General features: G+C 35.0%; 1 protein-coding gene and 1 non-coding gene across 9 annotated transcripts in view; both read left to right on the top strand.

The window, feature by feature from the left end:
• Positions 1-18,563, top strand: part of LOC136025960 (UNC93-like protein MFSD11) — a 159,998-nt gene that overhangs the window by 102,572 nt on the left and 38,863 nt on the right. For all 8 annotated transcript variants that reach the window (XM_065702073.1, XM_065702074.1, XM_065702075.1 and 5 more), the window contains one exon: positions 10,758-11,014. In XM_065702073.1, coding sequence (XP_065558145.1) covers positions 10,758-11,014 — 257 coding nt within the window. The remainder of the gene's footprint in view (positions 1-10,757; positions 11,015-18,563) is intronic.
• Positions 3,702-3,773, top strand: Trnap-ugg (transfer RNA proline (anticodon UGG)). Its single transcript has one exon. It is a non-coding gene; the product is annotated as a tRNA-Pro (tRNA).

Raw genomic sequence — 18,563 nt, 5'->3', positions numbered from 1 at the left:
ACCCCAACACCTAGTTGGTGGGGGCGCTTCGCGCCCCCAAGCCCCCCCCCCCCCGCGCACGTAAGTCGTTACGTGCCACATTAGTTACGCGCCATTGTAGTTGTGTCCCTGTGTCCCACCTGTGAATATAGATTGATATATATATATATATATATATATATATATATATATATATATATATATATATATATATATATATATATATTTTTAACTACGTAAAACTTGCGAATATACAACATTCTTGGCTGTCCCATTGTCTGTGCAAATAAATAAATTGTCAGGTTTACCGACTCTTGAACATGCAACATACAATTGTCCATGGGAAAAACAATCTGTATTCAGATCTATACCTCATCATTCTAATGATTGCCCTTGAGCTTTGTTGATGGTGATTGCTAATCGAACATTCCCTGTGTCCCTGTCGTCATTTATATATCCCCCTGTGCCCCCCGGCGTCCCCGTTGTAGTTGTTTCCCTGTGTCCCGGTCGTCATTTGTGTCCTGGTATGTAATTTCATCAGTTGACAAACATGATGTCAGTCGACAAACAACTTCATGACGCATACAGCTCAATCCTTATAATGACGTCAGTCGACAAACATGACGTCAGTTGACAAAAAAATATGACGTCACTCGACACACACACACAGACAACTTATTTATATGTATATATATATATATATATATATATATATATATATATATATACATATATATACATATATATATATATATATATATATATATATATATATATATATATATATATATATATATATATATATATATATATATACATATATATAGATAGCATGGGAATAAGCGGGGCGTATAAAGCAAAAGCAAAAATACAGGATAACTCCAAGTTTTATTACATATAATTTCAAGTCTTTGTTATATTGTAACATGAACCTCAAGATATTTCAAAATTAGACAAATGTAAATATAAAATAAACCTGCAATACACACAGACTTGTTACGAAAACTGTAGTCGTCTACGTTTTTCTATATTAAATTCCTTTATCCCTTTGTCATGGTCAACTTGTGCTTCCCATTCAATTGCGTACAGTGCAAGTTAAGATGATCTTTCTTACCCCATGGTTTTGCCGCAGTACATCTTCAACCATCGAAGGCAAGAAAAAGATCTTTCAAACGACACAGAACCTATAGGGATAGTGATGTATTTCAGTGTAATAGAATTCATTGAAATAGTAATATATTTCATTTATTTCAGTGGAATAGAATTCACAGGAATAATGATATATTTCAATGGAATATAATTCATAGGAATAGTGATATATTTCAATAGAATAGAATTATTAGAAATAGTGAAGCGCAGTTTAAATAGATTAGGCTAAATATCAGAGGAAACACACATTTCAAGTGTTTTTCCGGAAAAACGGATGTTCTTTCTAGAATATTTTTGTTTTTTATATCCTCAGCATTGTATAAACACTGTAATTCAGACATAGGCTACAGCGTTAAAAATCAAACTCTAGTATTTACAAACAAAGCTTACACTTTGTTCATTTCGTTTGTACCCAGCATTACGCTTAACTTGTTCAAAACATCCAAACTGTTCTCTTCTAACCCACTTTCAATCTCTGTAGTTAGAACGTCAATAAAGGGATACAACACTGTATTTCTGAAAAACTCTTAAGATGTCTCATATGGAGCTATTTTACCCCCACCTAATTTCATCGGAATGTTACGTTTCCAGGGCAATTCAGGACATCTAAAGCCATATTTATTAGCTAATTCTGAGCTTTGAAGGCAATCATAAAGTGCTATATGACACCCACAACGTGTACTTTGTTAATAAAAAACTTGCCTTTTTTATTTGATATTTATCTTTAATATCTTAAATGCTAATATCTTTTTTATTTAATTTCACGGGTTGAAACACGAGTGACGCATGGTAAAATACACGGGAAATATATAATTTGGGTTATATGTTTTCATTCTATGGAGGGGGGTTGTGGGTAAACTATAGCGCAGCTGCAGTCAAAATGTGTTAACTACAATTATTCTACACATTATGAAGCATGTTTATGAATTGTTTTTAGCATATTTCCTTCTCAATCGCCTCAATTCTATACTTACAAAAATTTAGGGACTGGGGCATTTTTTTTTCTTTCCATGTAACTAACAAATAAAAATTTATTTTGAAATCAAGGGATGGGGGAGAATCGAGGAGGCAAATACCCCCCCCCCCGTGATCGGTGCCACTGGAACTAATTTCAATAGTAACAAAATCGTAATATCAGTAATACTGGGGATTTTAGGCTATCCCACCTCTGTAGGTCTGAATCCCTTCGGCACTGCCCTATGGGATAGCCTAGACGAAGTATCAAATAATTTGATACAAACTTATAATACCATAGTCTTATGGAGATATTGAAAATAATTGAACTTGTTTCTCACTATAATGTATTTCAAACACTAGACCTGCAAACAAGAGAAAAATTCTTCCTGGTTGATGAGAACCTATTTCCTTTATGATAAGACTTCAAAGGCGGTATATTTGCATAAATATTAATGAAGAATCGCGATGGACCACTATTTTTCGCGTTTTTACATTAAAAACGAGCTGAGATTAATTTAAAAAAATTAACTAAGTAAAGAGCGAATTTGAAGCTTAAAACGAGGGAAAGTTTTAAAGTAACTTAATGAATTATAGTTTTTCGCGTTATTTTTGCGTTTTTTCCCATTAAACACGAGCTGGGATTAATTTAAAAAAAAAATTATCTGATCGACTTTGAAGCTTAAAACGAGCGACAGTTCTAAAGTTACTTAATGAACAATAGTTTTTCTCCAAACTATCGGGGAGGGGGTAACTGACCCCTCTACCCCCTCCCCCCAAACGACGCCACTGCGTAGCTGTATTGGCCACTGGCGGCTTGGTGCTGCAGTAGTGATAATGGTTGTATATCTCTTCGTTGCTCATCACCTTCTGATGCACCATGTATTCTTTGTAAAAACGGGTTTTGCTGGATTTTTGATTCCTTTAAAGTACTTTAGGCGATTTAGTAAATATTTCACAGTTCATATAATTGACTTACCAATAAAGTGAACATACTACTTAATGCCTTTTTTATGTTCTTTATGAATATAATAATCGCTTCTATCACAAATTTGAATTTATACACTTTCGGAACTCTTAAGAACGTCAAATTTTCAATTAAAGTATGAGTTATTGGTCGTTTCGACAAAATAATACTACATTTTCTCAGTGCCAAAATTATTTATAGTTACGTTGGGTTAGGTCAAAAATTGCTTAAATTTGAATTTGCGATAGAAGCGATTATTATATTTTGAAAAACATACAAAAAGGCATCGAGTGGTAATTCACTTAATTGGTAAGATAATTATATGAACTGTGATATATTTACCAGTGACTTTAATGGAATTGCTGAAATTAAATGTCGTTTTGAGTTCCATTTAACTCATTTCAGACTTATAAATTGGATTTGTGAGTAAAACCATTATTATATTTGGTAGGAATATAAAAATGTCATCAATTACTGTGTTCACCTCATCTTGTCCCTACGTAAGTAACGGAATCGTCTCTAAGTTTATCAATATTGCAATGTTTAGTGCTATTATATGCTTTAATCTCCGGCTCTCGGGCATGCAAGCTTCCCCTAAAGAAGTAAAATGGTGAATCGAAGTAAATACAATATAATTTAATGTTTACTGCATGGCCTGTTGGTCTAGGGGTATGATTCCTGCTTTGGGTGCAGGAGGTCCCGGGTTCAAATCCCGGACAGGCCCGTTTTTGAAGCTTCATTTTTTATAATTGATTAGTAGATTTAAAGTATAGTCTGAAGAATGTTACAAAATTCTTTATTGAAAAACGGAGAAATGTCTCATTTTTATGTCGGTTACATTTTTCAGTTACAAGTGCCTTTTTTAAAAGCAATTAAAAACATATTGTATCAACGCTTAACACAGTCAATACTAGCATCAAAAACCTAAAATGTCGTTTGGACGGAATTGGTTATTTTGTCTTCAAAAACGTCCATTTGGAAATGAAAATCTGGAATGTAATCCCCCCCCCACACACACATACACATTTTGGAACCTCCTTTTCTGCAGATCATTTTTATTGAACTATGTATGTTGTTGTTGGTATTTTTAGCGCCAAAATTTTAAAAAATGATAAATCTGCCCCCCTCTCCCCTTGAATTTTGAAAACCACAGTTTGGCCCCTAAATTTCTTTGTTTGCATGCCCTTCGTAGGGAACCAATACTTGCTTTTTGCGACCAGTGGGCCTGGAAACTTGATTTTGTCTCGTCATTGAATATTTGGATTATAAACTGACCGATAGTAGAAAACTTTTCGGTGCAGAAAATAACAAAATCTGTGAGGTCCTTATATTTACAACCTAAATAGATATCAGATAGTACGGACCAACCAATGAAATAAGCGACCAGATAAACATCTAGATAATCAGACATGCTCCTGTTTAAGCTATTTCAAACACTTGAAAAGAAATCTTGAGAGACTTGTGTAGGGGAGGGTTTTTAGGGCACTTGCCCTATAATGGCTGATAGAACTGATAGATTATTTGGATTATTCTTACTCCATGCCTATCTACCTTAGTTCTGTCCAAGAATGAATGGATGATAGACTATTTATCAACAAGTGAAATCACATCATTTTTGTGTGATTCTGAAAAACGGTATGCCAGCGTTGCCTCTAACTCAGACTATCTGTCTTCGCTTTACTCCAATTAGCCATGGCTCTCAACTTTTTCATCACAGTCCACCAAGTCGATTTTAATTCAAAATACCCTCAGTTGCACTAATAAAAGAGGCGGAGGGACACAAAAAACTGACTCAGGAGACAAATTTGTTTTGGTTCCCCCCTCCAAATTAGTTCTGTATCTGCCCCTGGCTGTTGGCGTTAAACAAATTGCAAGGATCCTTTGAAAACACATGATTGATATTCATTGACCATTAATTATTAAATAATTAATTGACAAAACATACAGTATATTTCGTATTGTATATTTAATATATGAATTATTATTTTGTTCATTAGCAAAATAATTTTATTTAATCATTTAGTTTATTTATAAGTTAATGCGTCTATGTTAAACCCATGCCTTCTAGTTTCCGATTTTAAGACAAGTTGACTTGGAACATGAATTTCTTGTTTTTGTTTGTGATAGTTGTTTATTATCTATCTATCTATCCATTTGTCCCCCTTTTATTTTACCGTTAATCGTGTAATGTTGACTATCAATTTTTGAATATACCACTTTTGTACTTCATATTTTACTAATTCCTTTTGACTTTCTACTGGCCATTTTATGTGCTAGATTTCTTTCAATTAGTTTTAACATTTCTACTGGTTAGGTTGCTTCTGTTCTGTTTTTTGTTCGCTTTTACTTAGGTGGCATAAGAAATAAATAGGTCTCAAATTAACATTGTAGCAGTATTTTGGCAATGAATATTGTCAGTATTCCAGGTTGCAAATCGTAGTAACTTAACTTTAACTATAGAAGTTGCTTTTAGTGGCATCCACCAGAAATGGTTGTGGAATAACTACTGCTGTATTAGGTTTGTAAGGGTACAATCTTTATAAGTTTCAATTGTATTCATTGCTCTTTTAGTATAGTTTAGTTTAATAATTCTTTCAATAGTACAGTTACTTCGCTAAAGAGGCTCGTTAACTATCTTTAATAAAATTTGCTAAAAAATAAAACCAAAGATACTTTTGCGTTGATCTAGCTACTACAGATGGTTCCACTACAACAAAAATAGTTGTTTTTTAACTTTTAGTTACTTTTTGTTCAACCTGGAATGCAACCATTATCTTATCAATGTAATCCCCCCCCCCCCCCCACACACACATACACATTTTGGAACCTCCTTTTCTGCAGATCATTTTTATTGAACTATGTATGTTGTTGTTGGTATTTTTAGCGCCAAAATTTTTAAAAATGATAAATCTGCCCCCCTCTCCCCTTGAATTTTGAAAACCACAGTTTGGCCCCTAAATTTCTTTGTTTGCATGCCCTTCGTAGGGAACCAATACTTGCTTTTTGCGACCAGTGGGCCTGGAAACTTGATTTTGTCTCGTCATTGAATATTTGGATTATAAACTGACCGATAGTAGAAAACTTTTCGGTGCAGAAAATAACAAAATCTGTGAGGTCCTTATATTTACAACCTAAATAGATATCAGATAGTACGGACCAACCAATGAAATAAGCGACCAGATAAACATCTAGATAATCAGACATGCTCCTGTTTAAGCTATTTCAAACACTTGAAAAGAAATCTTGAGAGACTTGTGTAGGGGAGGGTTTTTAGGGCACTTGCCCTATAATGGCTGATAGAACTGATAGATTATTTGGATTATTCTTACTCCATGCCTATCTACCTTAGTTCTGTCCAAGAATGAATGGATGATAGACTATTTATCAACAAGTGAAATCACATCATTTTTGTGTGATTCTGAAAAACGGTATGCCAGCGTTGCCTCTAACTCAGACTATCTGTCTTCGCTTTACTCCAATTAGCCATGGCTCTCAACTTTTTCATCACAGTCCACCAAGTCGATTTTAATTCAAAATACCCCCAGTTGCACTAATAAAAGAGGCGGAGGGACACAAAAAACTGACACAGGAGACAAATTTGTTTTGGTTCCCCCCTCCAAATTAGTTCTGTATCTGCCCCTGGCTGTTGGCGTTAAACAAATTGCAAGGATCCTTTGAAAACACATGATTGATATTCATTGACCATTAATTATTAAATAATTAATTGACAAAACATACAGTATATTTCGTATTGTATATTTAATATATGAATTATTATTTTGTTCATTAGCAAAATAATTTTATTTAATCATTTAGTTTATTTATAAGTTGATGCGTCTATGTTAAACCCATGCCTTCTAGTTTCCGATTTTAAGACAAGTTGACTTGGAACATGAATTTCTTGTTTTTGTTTGTGATAGTTGTTTATTATCTATCTATCTATCCATTTGTCCCCCTTTTATTTTACCGTTAATCGTGTAATGTTGACTATCAATTTTTGAATATACCACTTTTGTACTTCATATTTTACTAATTCCTTTTGACTTTCTACTGGCCATTTTATGTGCTAGATTTCTTTCAATTAGTTTTAACATTTCTACTGGTTAGGTTGCTTCTGTTCTGTTTTTTGTTCGCTTTTACTTAGGTGGCATAAGAAATAAATAGGTCTCAAATTAACATTGTAGCAGTATTTTGGCAATGAATATTGTCAGTATTCCAGGTTGCAAATCGTAGTAACTTAACTTTAACTATAGAAGTTGCTTTTAGTGGCATCCACCAGAAATGGTTGTGGAATAACTACTGCTGTATTAGGTTTGTAAGGGTACAATCTTTATAAGTTTCAATTGTATTCATTGCTCTTTTAGTATAGTTTAGTTTAATAATTCTTTCAATAGTACAGTTACTTCGCTAAAGAGGCTCGTTAACTATCTTTAATAAAATTTGCTAAAAAATAAAACCAAAGATACTTTTGCGTTGATCTAGCTACTACAGATGGTTCCACTACAACAAAAATAGTTGTTTTTTAACTTTTAGTTACTTTTTGTTCAACCTGGAATGCAACCATTATCTTATCAATGGTCTCATCAAGCGTGAATTCTGCTGCTATCTAAATCATATTATTTGTCAATAATTAAGCTTTATAGATGTCACTCATTGCTTGTTATTTTTGAAGCATTGGTCGAAAGAGATAAATTCCAGGGAAGCTGATTAATTAATTCCAGAAATTTCCAGAATTGTTTCCTATTTGATCTAAGTTAGTAAAACAACAGCTAAAATGGAGTATTTTTCAGTGAGAATGATTTATTAAAAGTAGCTTTGAATATTAAAAAAAAAAATGAAAATTTTTCCTTATAATATCAGAATAAATATTTTAAAATAGACCGGCGAAACAAGTGAAACAGGAGAGAAGCTTGATTTAGAAGAATTAAGAGATCGAAGTGACTCTGATAAAACAAAATTTACAAAGAATAGGAAAAGATTAGAAATGTTTAATGCAAGTTTGAATTACTGTATATTTTCTAATCCCCCTTATTTTCATATCTCCGTATCTCTATGTGCTAAACCGAGATACAGTTACAGGAAAAGATATAGATGAAAATGAAAGAGTTTGTGATACCTTGGATGTGAAGGAAGATTTGTTTAGTGAGGAAGAATTAGCGACAGTACTAAAAGGATTAAAAAATAATAAGGCCCCAGGTGCTGATAGTATGATTAATGAGTTTCTTAAATATGGTGGCTCTGAGGTTAGGAATAAGCTACTGAAGATTATGAACATTATTTTTGAAAAAGGGGAAGTACCCAATGATTTTAGGAAAACCTTAATTAAACCACTGTATAAGAAAGGTGACAAGAGTGAGTGTCGTAATTATCGAGGCATTAGTCTGGTCTCTGTAGGTAGCAAATTACTGAGTAATATGATTCTTTTTAGACTGAGACATGCTGTAGACAAAGTTTTAAGGGAAGAACAATGCGGTTTTAGAAAAGGTAGAGGATGTGTCGACCATGTTTTCACTCTTAGGTTAATAATTGAGAAGTCCCTTCGTTGTCAAACACCTTTGGTTCTCAGTTTTATCGATTATGAGCAAGCTTTCGATTCTGTTGATAGAAGAGCGTTAACAAAGGTCTTATCGGTATATGGTATACCAGAAAAATACATTAAAGTGATTTGCGCTATGTACGAGAATAATACTGCTGCGGTTAAGGTAGGAAATGAGGTTAGCAACTGGTTTTGCATTAAATCAGGAGTTAAGCAGGGTTGTGTTCTATCCCCCTTTATATGGATCATTTTGATGGACTTCGTCTTAAGGAGCACAGGAATGGCAATTGGAGACCATGGAATCAAATGGGGAGGAAGAACGCTCCTGGACTTAGATTATGCAGATGATTTAAGTATATTAGATGAAAGTGTGAGTAAAATGAATGAATTTTTAGAGGTTTTACGAGTTCAGGGTGCTAAAATAGGCTTGAAAATTAATGTTAAGAAGTCACTAAGGCTAGGAATAAGTGAAGATGAACAGGTGACATTAGGTAACGAAAAGATTGTTCAGGTTGGGAGCTTCAGTTACCTTGGTAGTATTATTAGTAAAGATGGTGGGAGCAGTGAAGATGTTAAAAGTAGAATAGCTAAGGCTCAGGGTGTTTTTTTACAGTTAAAAAAGTTTGGAAGAATAGAAAGATAAGTCTACAAACCAAGATTAGAATATTGGAAGCTACAGTTATGACAGTGGTCAAATATGGCTCTGAAGCATGAGCACTCCGAAAAGCAGATGAAAATTTACTAGATGTTTTCCAGAGAAATTGCCTACGGATTGTTCTGGGTACCCGGCTGACTGACCGTATTTCAAACAGTAGGTTGTACGAAAAGTGTGGTTCAATCCCGCTTTCAGGGGCTATAATGGAAGAAAGGTTGAGATGGCTAGGCCACGATTTACGGATGAAGGATGACAGATTACCGAAGATTGTCCTTTTTGGCCAACCGTCTGGGGCTACACGGAAAGCAGGTCGTCCTTGTCTGGGTTGGGAGGATGTCATAAATAAAGATTTAAAGGAAATGGGAACTTCCTGGGAGGGTGTAAAGAGGGAGGCTTTAAATAGATTAGGCTGGAGGAGGAGCGTGCGTAGCTGTGTTGGCCTCAGGCGGCTTTGTGCTGCAGTGAGTTATTAGTAGTAGTAGTAGTAGTATCTCTAAGTCCTCCGTATCTTCATGAAATGAAGTCAAAACAGCCCCTATCCTATTTTTTAAAAGTATATTTTTTCTAGGATAAAAAATTCTTTCTATTTTGACTCAAAGAAAATAGTGAGATCCTTGTGCCGAAATGTTTCGGTTACAAAAAAAATTTCGTGGTAACGAACTGTAAGCAAGGAGCGACGCAGTAAGGGCCTGCAGGGTTTTGCCACAGTTGAGTTTGAAAACAACATGTAAATATAGCTGGTGTTTGTTATCGCCAAATACCTAACAAACTAATTCAGGCAATTAAGTTAACAAAGGCAATTGATGGTAAAAAAAAAAAAAAAAAAAAAAAAAAAAAGTGAAAGAAAGCAGACCTTAGACCTTAGAACCTACAGAGCCAGGGGTGGTGCATAGGGCGTCTACGAATACTCCCCATACATCTCGGAGCTGAGCTGCAGCCGTGACGTCCTCCCACTGTGATTGAAGAGACATCTTCACATTACTCAGGTCGTACTTTCGTCTTAAGATGTGTCTTGGTCGACCTCTTTTTCGCCTCCCCTCGGGGTACCACTCACATACTGTATTTGGGAGTCGATAAGTATCCGAGGCTGTTGTAGACGTTTCAGTTGCAGTTTTTTCCCCTGAGGGTTGTCCCTCAAGGTCCCGGGTGTGGGTTGCAAGCCAACAGCCCAACCATCCTCATTTGTGGACTTGGGACCGTCGTGCTCCCCCGACCTTTATGAGGCAAGGATCTTTACATGGTTGAGTTGAGAATGAAAGCAGATACAGATAAAAAAAAAATCTGTCGTCCATAATTTTTGTGCTTTTAACAAAAATTTTAGAGCAACTAAAGGCTTTCTGTTGGCTTGTACTTCAGCACACTTAATGAATATCTTAATTAGTGACATTATTGTCGCTCTCTTGATTATTTTTGTCCCTCTGCGCTTTTTGGGTAGTTTGTTCTTTCTCATGTATAATATAGTCAATAGAAAAAAAAATGTTATTAAACTGAGTTAATCTTGCACTTTTCCATTTCAGTTTCTTAATTGGTAACATTTTTGTGTTTTTCGTCTTTGCTGGTGCTGATACTATTTCCTATGATATAAGAATGGTTACAGTTGGTGTACTCTTTGGCGTTGGTGCATTGGGAACGCTGTTTATTCTTTTCCTCAACAACTTAAGCAACAGCAGTGAGGGGAGGAAAGAAACAAGTGCTTTAGGAGCCTTCAAAAATTCTGTATCGCTGTTTTTTACCAAAGAAATGCTGTTGCTGAGTCTAACTTTTGCATATACAGGTAGGTAATTATTTGTATAATTGGTAAGGGTGCCTAAGTCCCAGGCAGTTCTTCAAATCTGGAGACAATTAGGTAATGGTAGGAAACGGTGCCTGAAGCCTGAAAGCAGGCGATTTTTTTTCATTTTATATTGAAGATGTTGTTTACAGTCAGTAGGCTAATCGAAAGGTTACAAATTTTTATATTGGTTAGCATACCGTATTTTATCTGGCGGAGAGAGGATCAAGTTTAAAGTTTTCGATAAAAGTTTGTTTGGGAGGATTGTAGGAACTTGAAAATCAGATAAGTTCCTGATGTGTTTTGCGCTGGTGTTACAACCCCAGTATTTAAGAAAGGAAAGAAAAAAAGTAGACGTAGTTTATTTCGGCGAAACCTGGTATTATCAGTAATGTGACAATTACTAAAGCTGATAGTTATCGATGAGTTAAGGGAGATTTTTTTGACACCAAAAATTAGTTGTAAAAAAAAATGTCAACCGTGAACATGTGTAAATAAAATTACGTAAAGCTTGCTGTAATGATGGATGAGATAAGTGAAGTTTTTTGGAAACAAGAAAGTCAGTTTAAAAAAAAAAGCTTGCAGCCATGGACATGTATAGTTATAAAGCTTGCTGTAACGAATTTTGCAGCCGTGAACAGCGTACACAGTTATTGCTAATGTTGTAGTTGATGCTGAGGAGGAAGATGATACTATTATTAAGGCTGATCATATTATTTCTCGTGTTTTGACTAGGGAATACCTCCTCAGCTTATAGTCAGTGCAAAGGATCGTGGTCTATATCCCCAGTTCTTATAAGTCTGTAGGCGTGCAGTGAGCCGTATATCGTTGATAAAGTACCGACATGGGATGGTTTTATGATTTCGAACAGTGTAATATATGTTTGGGAAGATATTAGGTGGTGTCGTGTGTCTTCACCTCCGCTGTACAACAACACTGCGCTGGAGGCTTAGAAGAAATTTAGCACGATATTTATTCATCGAGGCATTAATTAATCACTTCTGAATACATGTATGAGGTATTGAATCTAAGCAGAACTGTTGCTGGCATTGAAGAAAAATTTGACATTCTATGTATAGAGAATAGGAAGACTGGAATAAAATTTAATTCTAATAATAGTAAGGTTTTTACAAATTGGTAAATCGTGTAGTCGGCCCTTTCTGGATAATTTTCGTCTAGATCGTCATATGGTTTTATTAGCGGAAGCATTGGTTACCTGGGACTTCCAGTTGGGAATTATTTGAGGCATTCCCGATGGCCTTTGTTAGAATTTGTAGGTTCAATGGTTCAGACCGTATATGGTGTTCCAAGTAAAGCTCGATATAAAAGAAGCATAATACAAAAGAAATCTATAATGCATTTGATGCTCCCCATTTGCTTACTGTATCGCCATTTGGAATATACTCACTATTTCTCATAAGATTACACTGGGACTATCGTTTTTCTTGGAATGCCCCGGGGCTAGAACCTGGTTTCTTGTTTCTCTGTTTGGAATCAGGGGGTTATAGATCCGATAAAGTAATTGTTATACTGGAGAAGAACTTTAGTTTTACCAACTCCCCCCCTCCCACACAGTATTTATATATATATACTAGCTGTTGGGGTGGCGCTTCGCGCCACCCCAACACCTAGTTGGTGGGGGCACTTCGCCCCCCCCCCCCCCAAGCCCCCCCGCGCGCGTAAGTCGTTACGCACCATTGTAGTTGTGTCCCTATATATATATATATATATATATATATATATATATATATATATATATATATATATATATATATATATATATATATACATATATATATATATATATATGTTTTTAACTACGTAAAACTTGTGAATATACAACATTCTTTTCTCTCCCATTGTCTGTGCATATAAATAAATTGTCAGGTTTACCGACTCTTGAACATGCAACATATAATGGTCCATGGGAAAACAATCCGTATTCAGATCTATACCTCATGATTCTAATGATTGCCCTTGAGCTTTGTTGATGGTGATTGCTAATCGACGATTCCCTGTGTCGCCGTCGTCATTTATATATCCCCCTGTGCCCCCCGGCATCCCCGTTGTAGTTGTGTCCCTGTGTCCCGGTCGTCATTTATATTCCATGTGTCCCGGTCGTCATTTATGTCCCGGTGTCCCAGTCTGTGATTTCTCTTTGAGGGTCCCGGGCGTCATTTATATTCCTTGTGTCCCGGTGTCCCGGTCGTCATTTGTGTCCCGGTGTCCCGGTCTGTATATACATTCGTTTTTGAATTGGTCTTTTTTTTAGGTTTTAGTTTTTTACCTTTTTTTTAGTTTTTTTTTTAGTTATACCTCATGATTCTAATGATTGCCCTTGAGCTTTGTTGATGGTGATTGCTAATCGAACATTCCCTGTGTCCCCGTCGTCATTTATATATCCCCCTGTTCCCCCCGGCGTCCCCGTTGTAGTTGTGTCCCTGTGTCCCGGTCGTCATTTATATTCCCGGTGTCCCGGTCTGTAGGCTATATACATTCGTTTTTGAAATGGTTTATGATGAAATAAATTTTTGTATTTTTCCCCTTTTTTCTTTTTAGTTTTTTTTGCTTTTTACTTTTTTTACTTTTTTTAGTTTTTTTTTTCTTTTTTCTTTTTAGTTTTTTTTTATTTTTATTTTTTTTAGTTTTATTTTTCTCCTTTATTTTTCATTTTTTTCCTTTTTTTATTTTTTTTCTTTTTTAGTTTTTTTTTAGTTTTTTAGCTTTTTTAGTTTTTTTACTAGTTTTTAGTTTTTTTTTCTTTTTAGTTTTTTTTTGCAGTTTTTACCTTTTTTTTAGTGTTTTTAGTTTTTTTTTACTTATGTCCTGGTCGTCATTTATACTCCCTGTGTCCCGGTCGTCATTTGTGTCCCGGTGCTTTGTTGATGGTGATTGCTAATCGAACATTCCTTGTGTCCCGGTCGCTTTCTCTTTGAGTGTCCCGGTCGTCATTTATATTCCCTACTAGCTGTTGGGGTGGCGCTTCGCGCCACCCCAACACCTAGTTGGTGGGGCGCTTCGCGCCCCCCCAAGCCCCCCCGCGCGCGTAAGTCGTTACGCGCCATATTAGTTACGCGCCATTGTAGTTGTGGCCCTGTGTCCCACCTGTGAATAGAGATAGATATAAATATATGTTTTTAACTACGTAAAACATGCAAATATACAACATTCTTCTCTGTCCCATTGTCTGTGCATATAAATAGATTGTCAGGTTTACTGACTCTTGAACATGCAACATATAATTGTCCATGGGAAAAACAATCCGTATTCAGATCTATACCTCATTATTCTAATTATGTGTCCCTGTGTCCCGGTCGTTATTTATATTCCCTGTGTCCCGGTCGTCATTTGTGTTTCGGTGTCCCAGTTTGTAATTTCTCTTTGAGTGCCCCGGTCGTCATTTATATTCCCTGTTTCCCGGTGTCCCGGTCGTCATTTGTGTCCCGGTGTCCCGGTCTGTAATTTCTATTCGAACAATCCCTGTGTCCCGGTCGTCATTTATATATCCCGCCTGTGCCCCCGGCGTCCCCGTTGTAGTTGTGTCCCTGTGTCCCGGTCGTGATTTATATTCCCTGTGTCCCGGTCGTGATTTGTGTCCGGGTGTCCCAGTCTGTAATTTCTCTTTGAGGTTCCCGGTCGTCACTTATATTCCCTCTGTCTCGGTCGTCATTTGTGTCCCGGTCTGTAATTTCTCTTTGAGTGTTTTTTCTTTTTAGTTTTTTTTTAGTGTTTTACCTTTTTTCTTTTTTAGTTTTCTTTTTCTTCTTTATTTTTCAGCGTCACTATGAAGTACATATCGACGAACCTTTGTTTTTTTAACTTAAATCTGGTAGGCATTGATGACCTTATCCAAGTCAAAATCCCAAACCCAATCATCATCGCTATCATTTTCAGTTTTGATATGTTTTGACTCTCGCTGTCCAGGTGGATTTTCATCTAACTGCGCGGTTTTGCGTTCAAATATCGTTAATGACGTCACCGTCAAAGCAAAAATGACGACAACTAATTTCATGACGTCAGTCAACACAGAAACATGACGTCACCTGATCCACAGACAGACAGACAGACAACTTATTTTTATATATATAGATAGATAGATGTGCCGGTGTCCCGATGTCCCGGTCTGTAATTTCGTCAGTCGAAAACATGACGTCAGTCGACACAAACATGACGTCACCCGACAGACCCACACACACACAGACAACTTATTTATATATATATATATATATATATATATATATATATATATATATATATATATATATATATATATATATATATATATATATATATATATATATATATATATATATATATATTTCTATGTTGCTTTTCCTATGTTTTTTATAATAACGTTTAGACAGATCCATCAATAAAATATTTTCAATAATCATGGTCATATTACTTATGATTTATTTTACCACTTTACTATTGATTTACCAGAGAAACTAAACTTTCTTTGATAGGAACCGTAACGGATATTTTGTTTCTTTTTTCCCAGTTGCAAAATAGATTGTGAGAAAGGTAATCAATCTAGTATTTTGTAGATGGGGGATTATTGACCGTGCCAGCGTGATTGGCATTACAAGATCTTAATGTTTCATCTTATATCGGAATAATCAGTAAATGAAAATCTAAACTAACTATCGATAAATAATCATCAGTATTTAACTAAATAAATATCTAACTATCAGTAACTAATCTAAACTGAATAACCTTAAACTAGATAATCAGTAGACTTTTTTTTAAATGGAAGGGGGAGAGAAATCGGTCCTCAATTATTTATTAAACAAAGAATATTAAGAATTCAGCTTTGAATTAAGCTAAGAATTGAAATTCCTTTGATTTTGTTTTATCTCATCAGCAAAATCCCCCCCAAAAAATATGAGCAAAACTTTTCTGTTTTTCTGAAATCCGTCAAAATTGACAAAATTAATTTGTATTTGTGCCTAAATAGAAATAATTTTTCGATATAAAACTTGTCGTCGGCATTATGCTTACTTGTTATGGGACTGTCTCAGAAGAAAATAATCTAAGAGGTAGAAGCCAGCTAATCTAGACTCAAATATTCTTAGACACAAAAATTATCAGCCAAAAAACATAACGTATTAACCGCGATTAGTATAGTACATATTCATGTGTCCAACCATTTAAATTCGAAATCTAAAGAACATGGTATTCTATGTAAAGAAAAAACAATTCACGAAGTATAAATATGAAAATACGAGGAAGCAATGAGGGGCAATTGTGACCATATCAAGTTATTGATATAAGTCCTAAACGATGGTTCCTCGAACTGTGCCAAACCCTAAGGCTCTGCAGAAGGTTCTTGAAACTCAATGGAAAATCATGGGGCACTTTGAAAATTTTGAAATATTGCGCTAGGGCTCCTTGAGATAAGCAATATATTTCAAGAGTTTTTGGGGTAAAAAGGCCCTAGGCTTGCTAGTACGTGAATTGTTTTCTGACTGATATATAGTTTTTTTTTTTTGGCTGAACGCCTAATAGGATGATTTAGCCTGAAAGATTGTCGAGTCAAACTACTCCATTTCAAACTCATATGACTACAGACTTGTAGAAAAAAAACGATGCTATGTAGGTTTTTGAAGTAGAATCCAAAGGCAGTCCATGTTCTTATAAAACTTTTTACTTACTTTTACTTTTATTAAACCTTTATAAAACTTACTTTTTATAAAACTATAAAATGCAAGTGGTTTTATTTGTCTTGGTGGAGTTGTATTGTCTGTAGTGCTGTTGGTTCCTCTTTTCTCTGTAAACCATGTTAAAGCGCCAGAGGTTAGATTATCTTCAGATTCTCATTTCTTATGCCTGGGCTCACTAATAACCTATATCAGTTAATATTTTTGCTACCCCCCCTCCCGGTGTTTTAGCTTTGTTTTGAGTTTGTTTATATACGTGGCTTCATGTTTTGCAACGTTTTTTTAGGTAACTCAGGTATTCCGAAATTCAATTTAGCTCCAATTTCCTTTACTTGTATCCAGTCTTAGTTGCAAGTCTCCATGGTGACTAGTATATCTTCGTGCAAAATAGTTTTAATTACTACTTTGTTTTTCCTATTGCTCTCCGTTTCATGATTGTCAGGTTGTTTTTCTCTGTTAATTTAATTACTTTAGAAATTAAAATCCCATCTTGCAATTTTTCCAAGAATTACAAAAATTCCATGTCGATAGCTCTGAGCCAATGCGCAGTCAGTTTTGACATTGGCTCTGAGCCAAGGTCAGCTTTGAAAATGATCGAGTAATGCTATGCAATAGTTATGAAGCAAAAGGCAGTAGTGCCAGTTTAGAGTAAGGGGGCTCCCCTCACTTATATTTTGAATAATACTTTATTTAGTTATTTGATTGAAAAATAACCCATATTTTTGTTTATTTTCATTGGAAAAAGTGTCCTCCGACAAAAAATTCCAACAGTGTATTTGAGAAATATATTTTGTCCCTCTCATTTTCATAAATTGGCAACAGTGGCTGGGTAACTCGTGGGTAACCCGTCTGCTGAGTGATGTCGTTTCATTTTCTTTATAACTGTGTCAGGTAACATCCAATGTATTAGTTGCTCTTAAACCTTTTGGTTTTCATGGTAAAGCGAACCTTCTGTTTGTTTTACCTACCAACAAAACCTTTTGATGGTAGAAGTTATTATGGATGAACTAGTTCGGCAACGTAGCTTCATTAAATAATTTTTTTTTAATAGACTCTGGCCCACATTTTGGGATTTATTTATAAAATTAATTTCAAAATCAGTTTTTTATACAGGAGGATCAATGATACTACTTCTTAAGATTTTCTTAGCCTTTTACTATTTAGTTTTTCCCTAGAGAATATAAGAAAGTCCTTTTTATAGTCTTAAAAAATCTATAAAATCGAAAAAATCCTATAAAATCGAAAGTCTAATTATAGAATTTAATTAAGAACCTTTTAACTTTGCTTCATTTTTTCACTGTAAAAATAGCTAGTTAGTGTAGTTCTACCTCTTAATGTAGTTTAGCTAGCTAATAAGCTAAATTTAGTATAATAAGCTATAGTATAGCTAGTTACTATAGTTTAGCTAGTTAACATAGAACTATCTGAATCGTAATTTTCTTTACATAAAAAGGATGTGGTCGGTACAAATTCCGAATCGAAAAAAAGCAATCGTAAAAATGGGATCTTTTTGAAACAACATAACAAATTGAACTTTAAACTGCATGTACGCATAAAAGATTAAATTTTGTATCGTGGCTTATTCGACCTAAGTTCTGTCTGTCCTTAAAAGTTATCTTGGGATCTCTTTCTTCGTACCCTTTCATGGGTATGCCTCACGGTCATCCGTTTCAAAACCTTGTGGTATTGAATTATAAAGTACAGCAAACAGCACGTGTTTTAGCTCGCTCAATGCACTTTTTCTTTCGTATTAACAAGTAAAAGCTGACAGTTTGACAACTGGTTCCTTTAAAATACGAAACCTATGAAAGTTTTTTAACGCCCACAAAGATATGAACGTCTGCTAATGTGGTAAAGTAGATTTTGTTGGTAATACAATGGTTGAATACCTT

Source organism: Artemia franciscana, chromosome 4 (genome assembly GCF_032884065.1).
Source record: "Artemia franciscana chromosome 4, ASM3288406v1, whole genome shotgun sequence".
Taxonomy (NCBI): Eukaryota; Metazoa; Arthropoda; class Branchiopoda; order Anostraca; family Artemiidae; genus Artemia; species Artemia franciscana.
The sequence above is the reverse complement of the archived record's forward strand: the minus strand, read 5'-3'. Positions and strand labels throughout refer to the sequence as shown.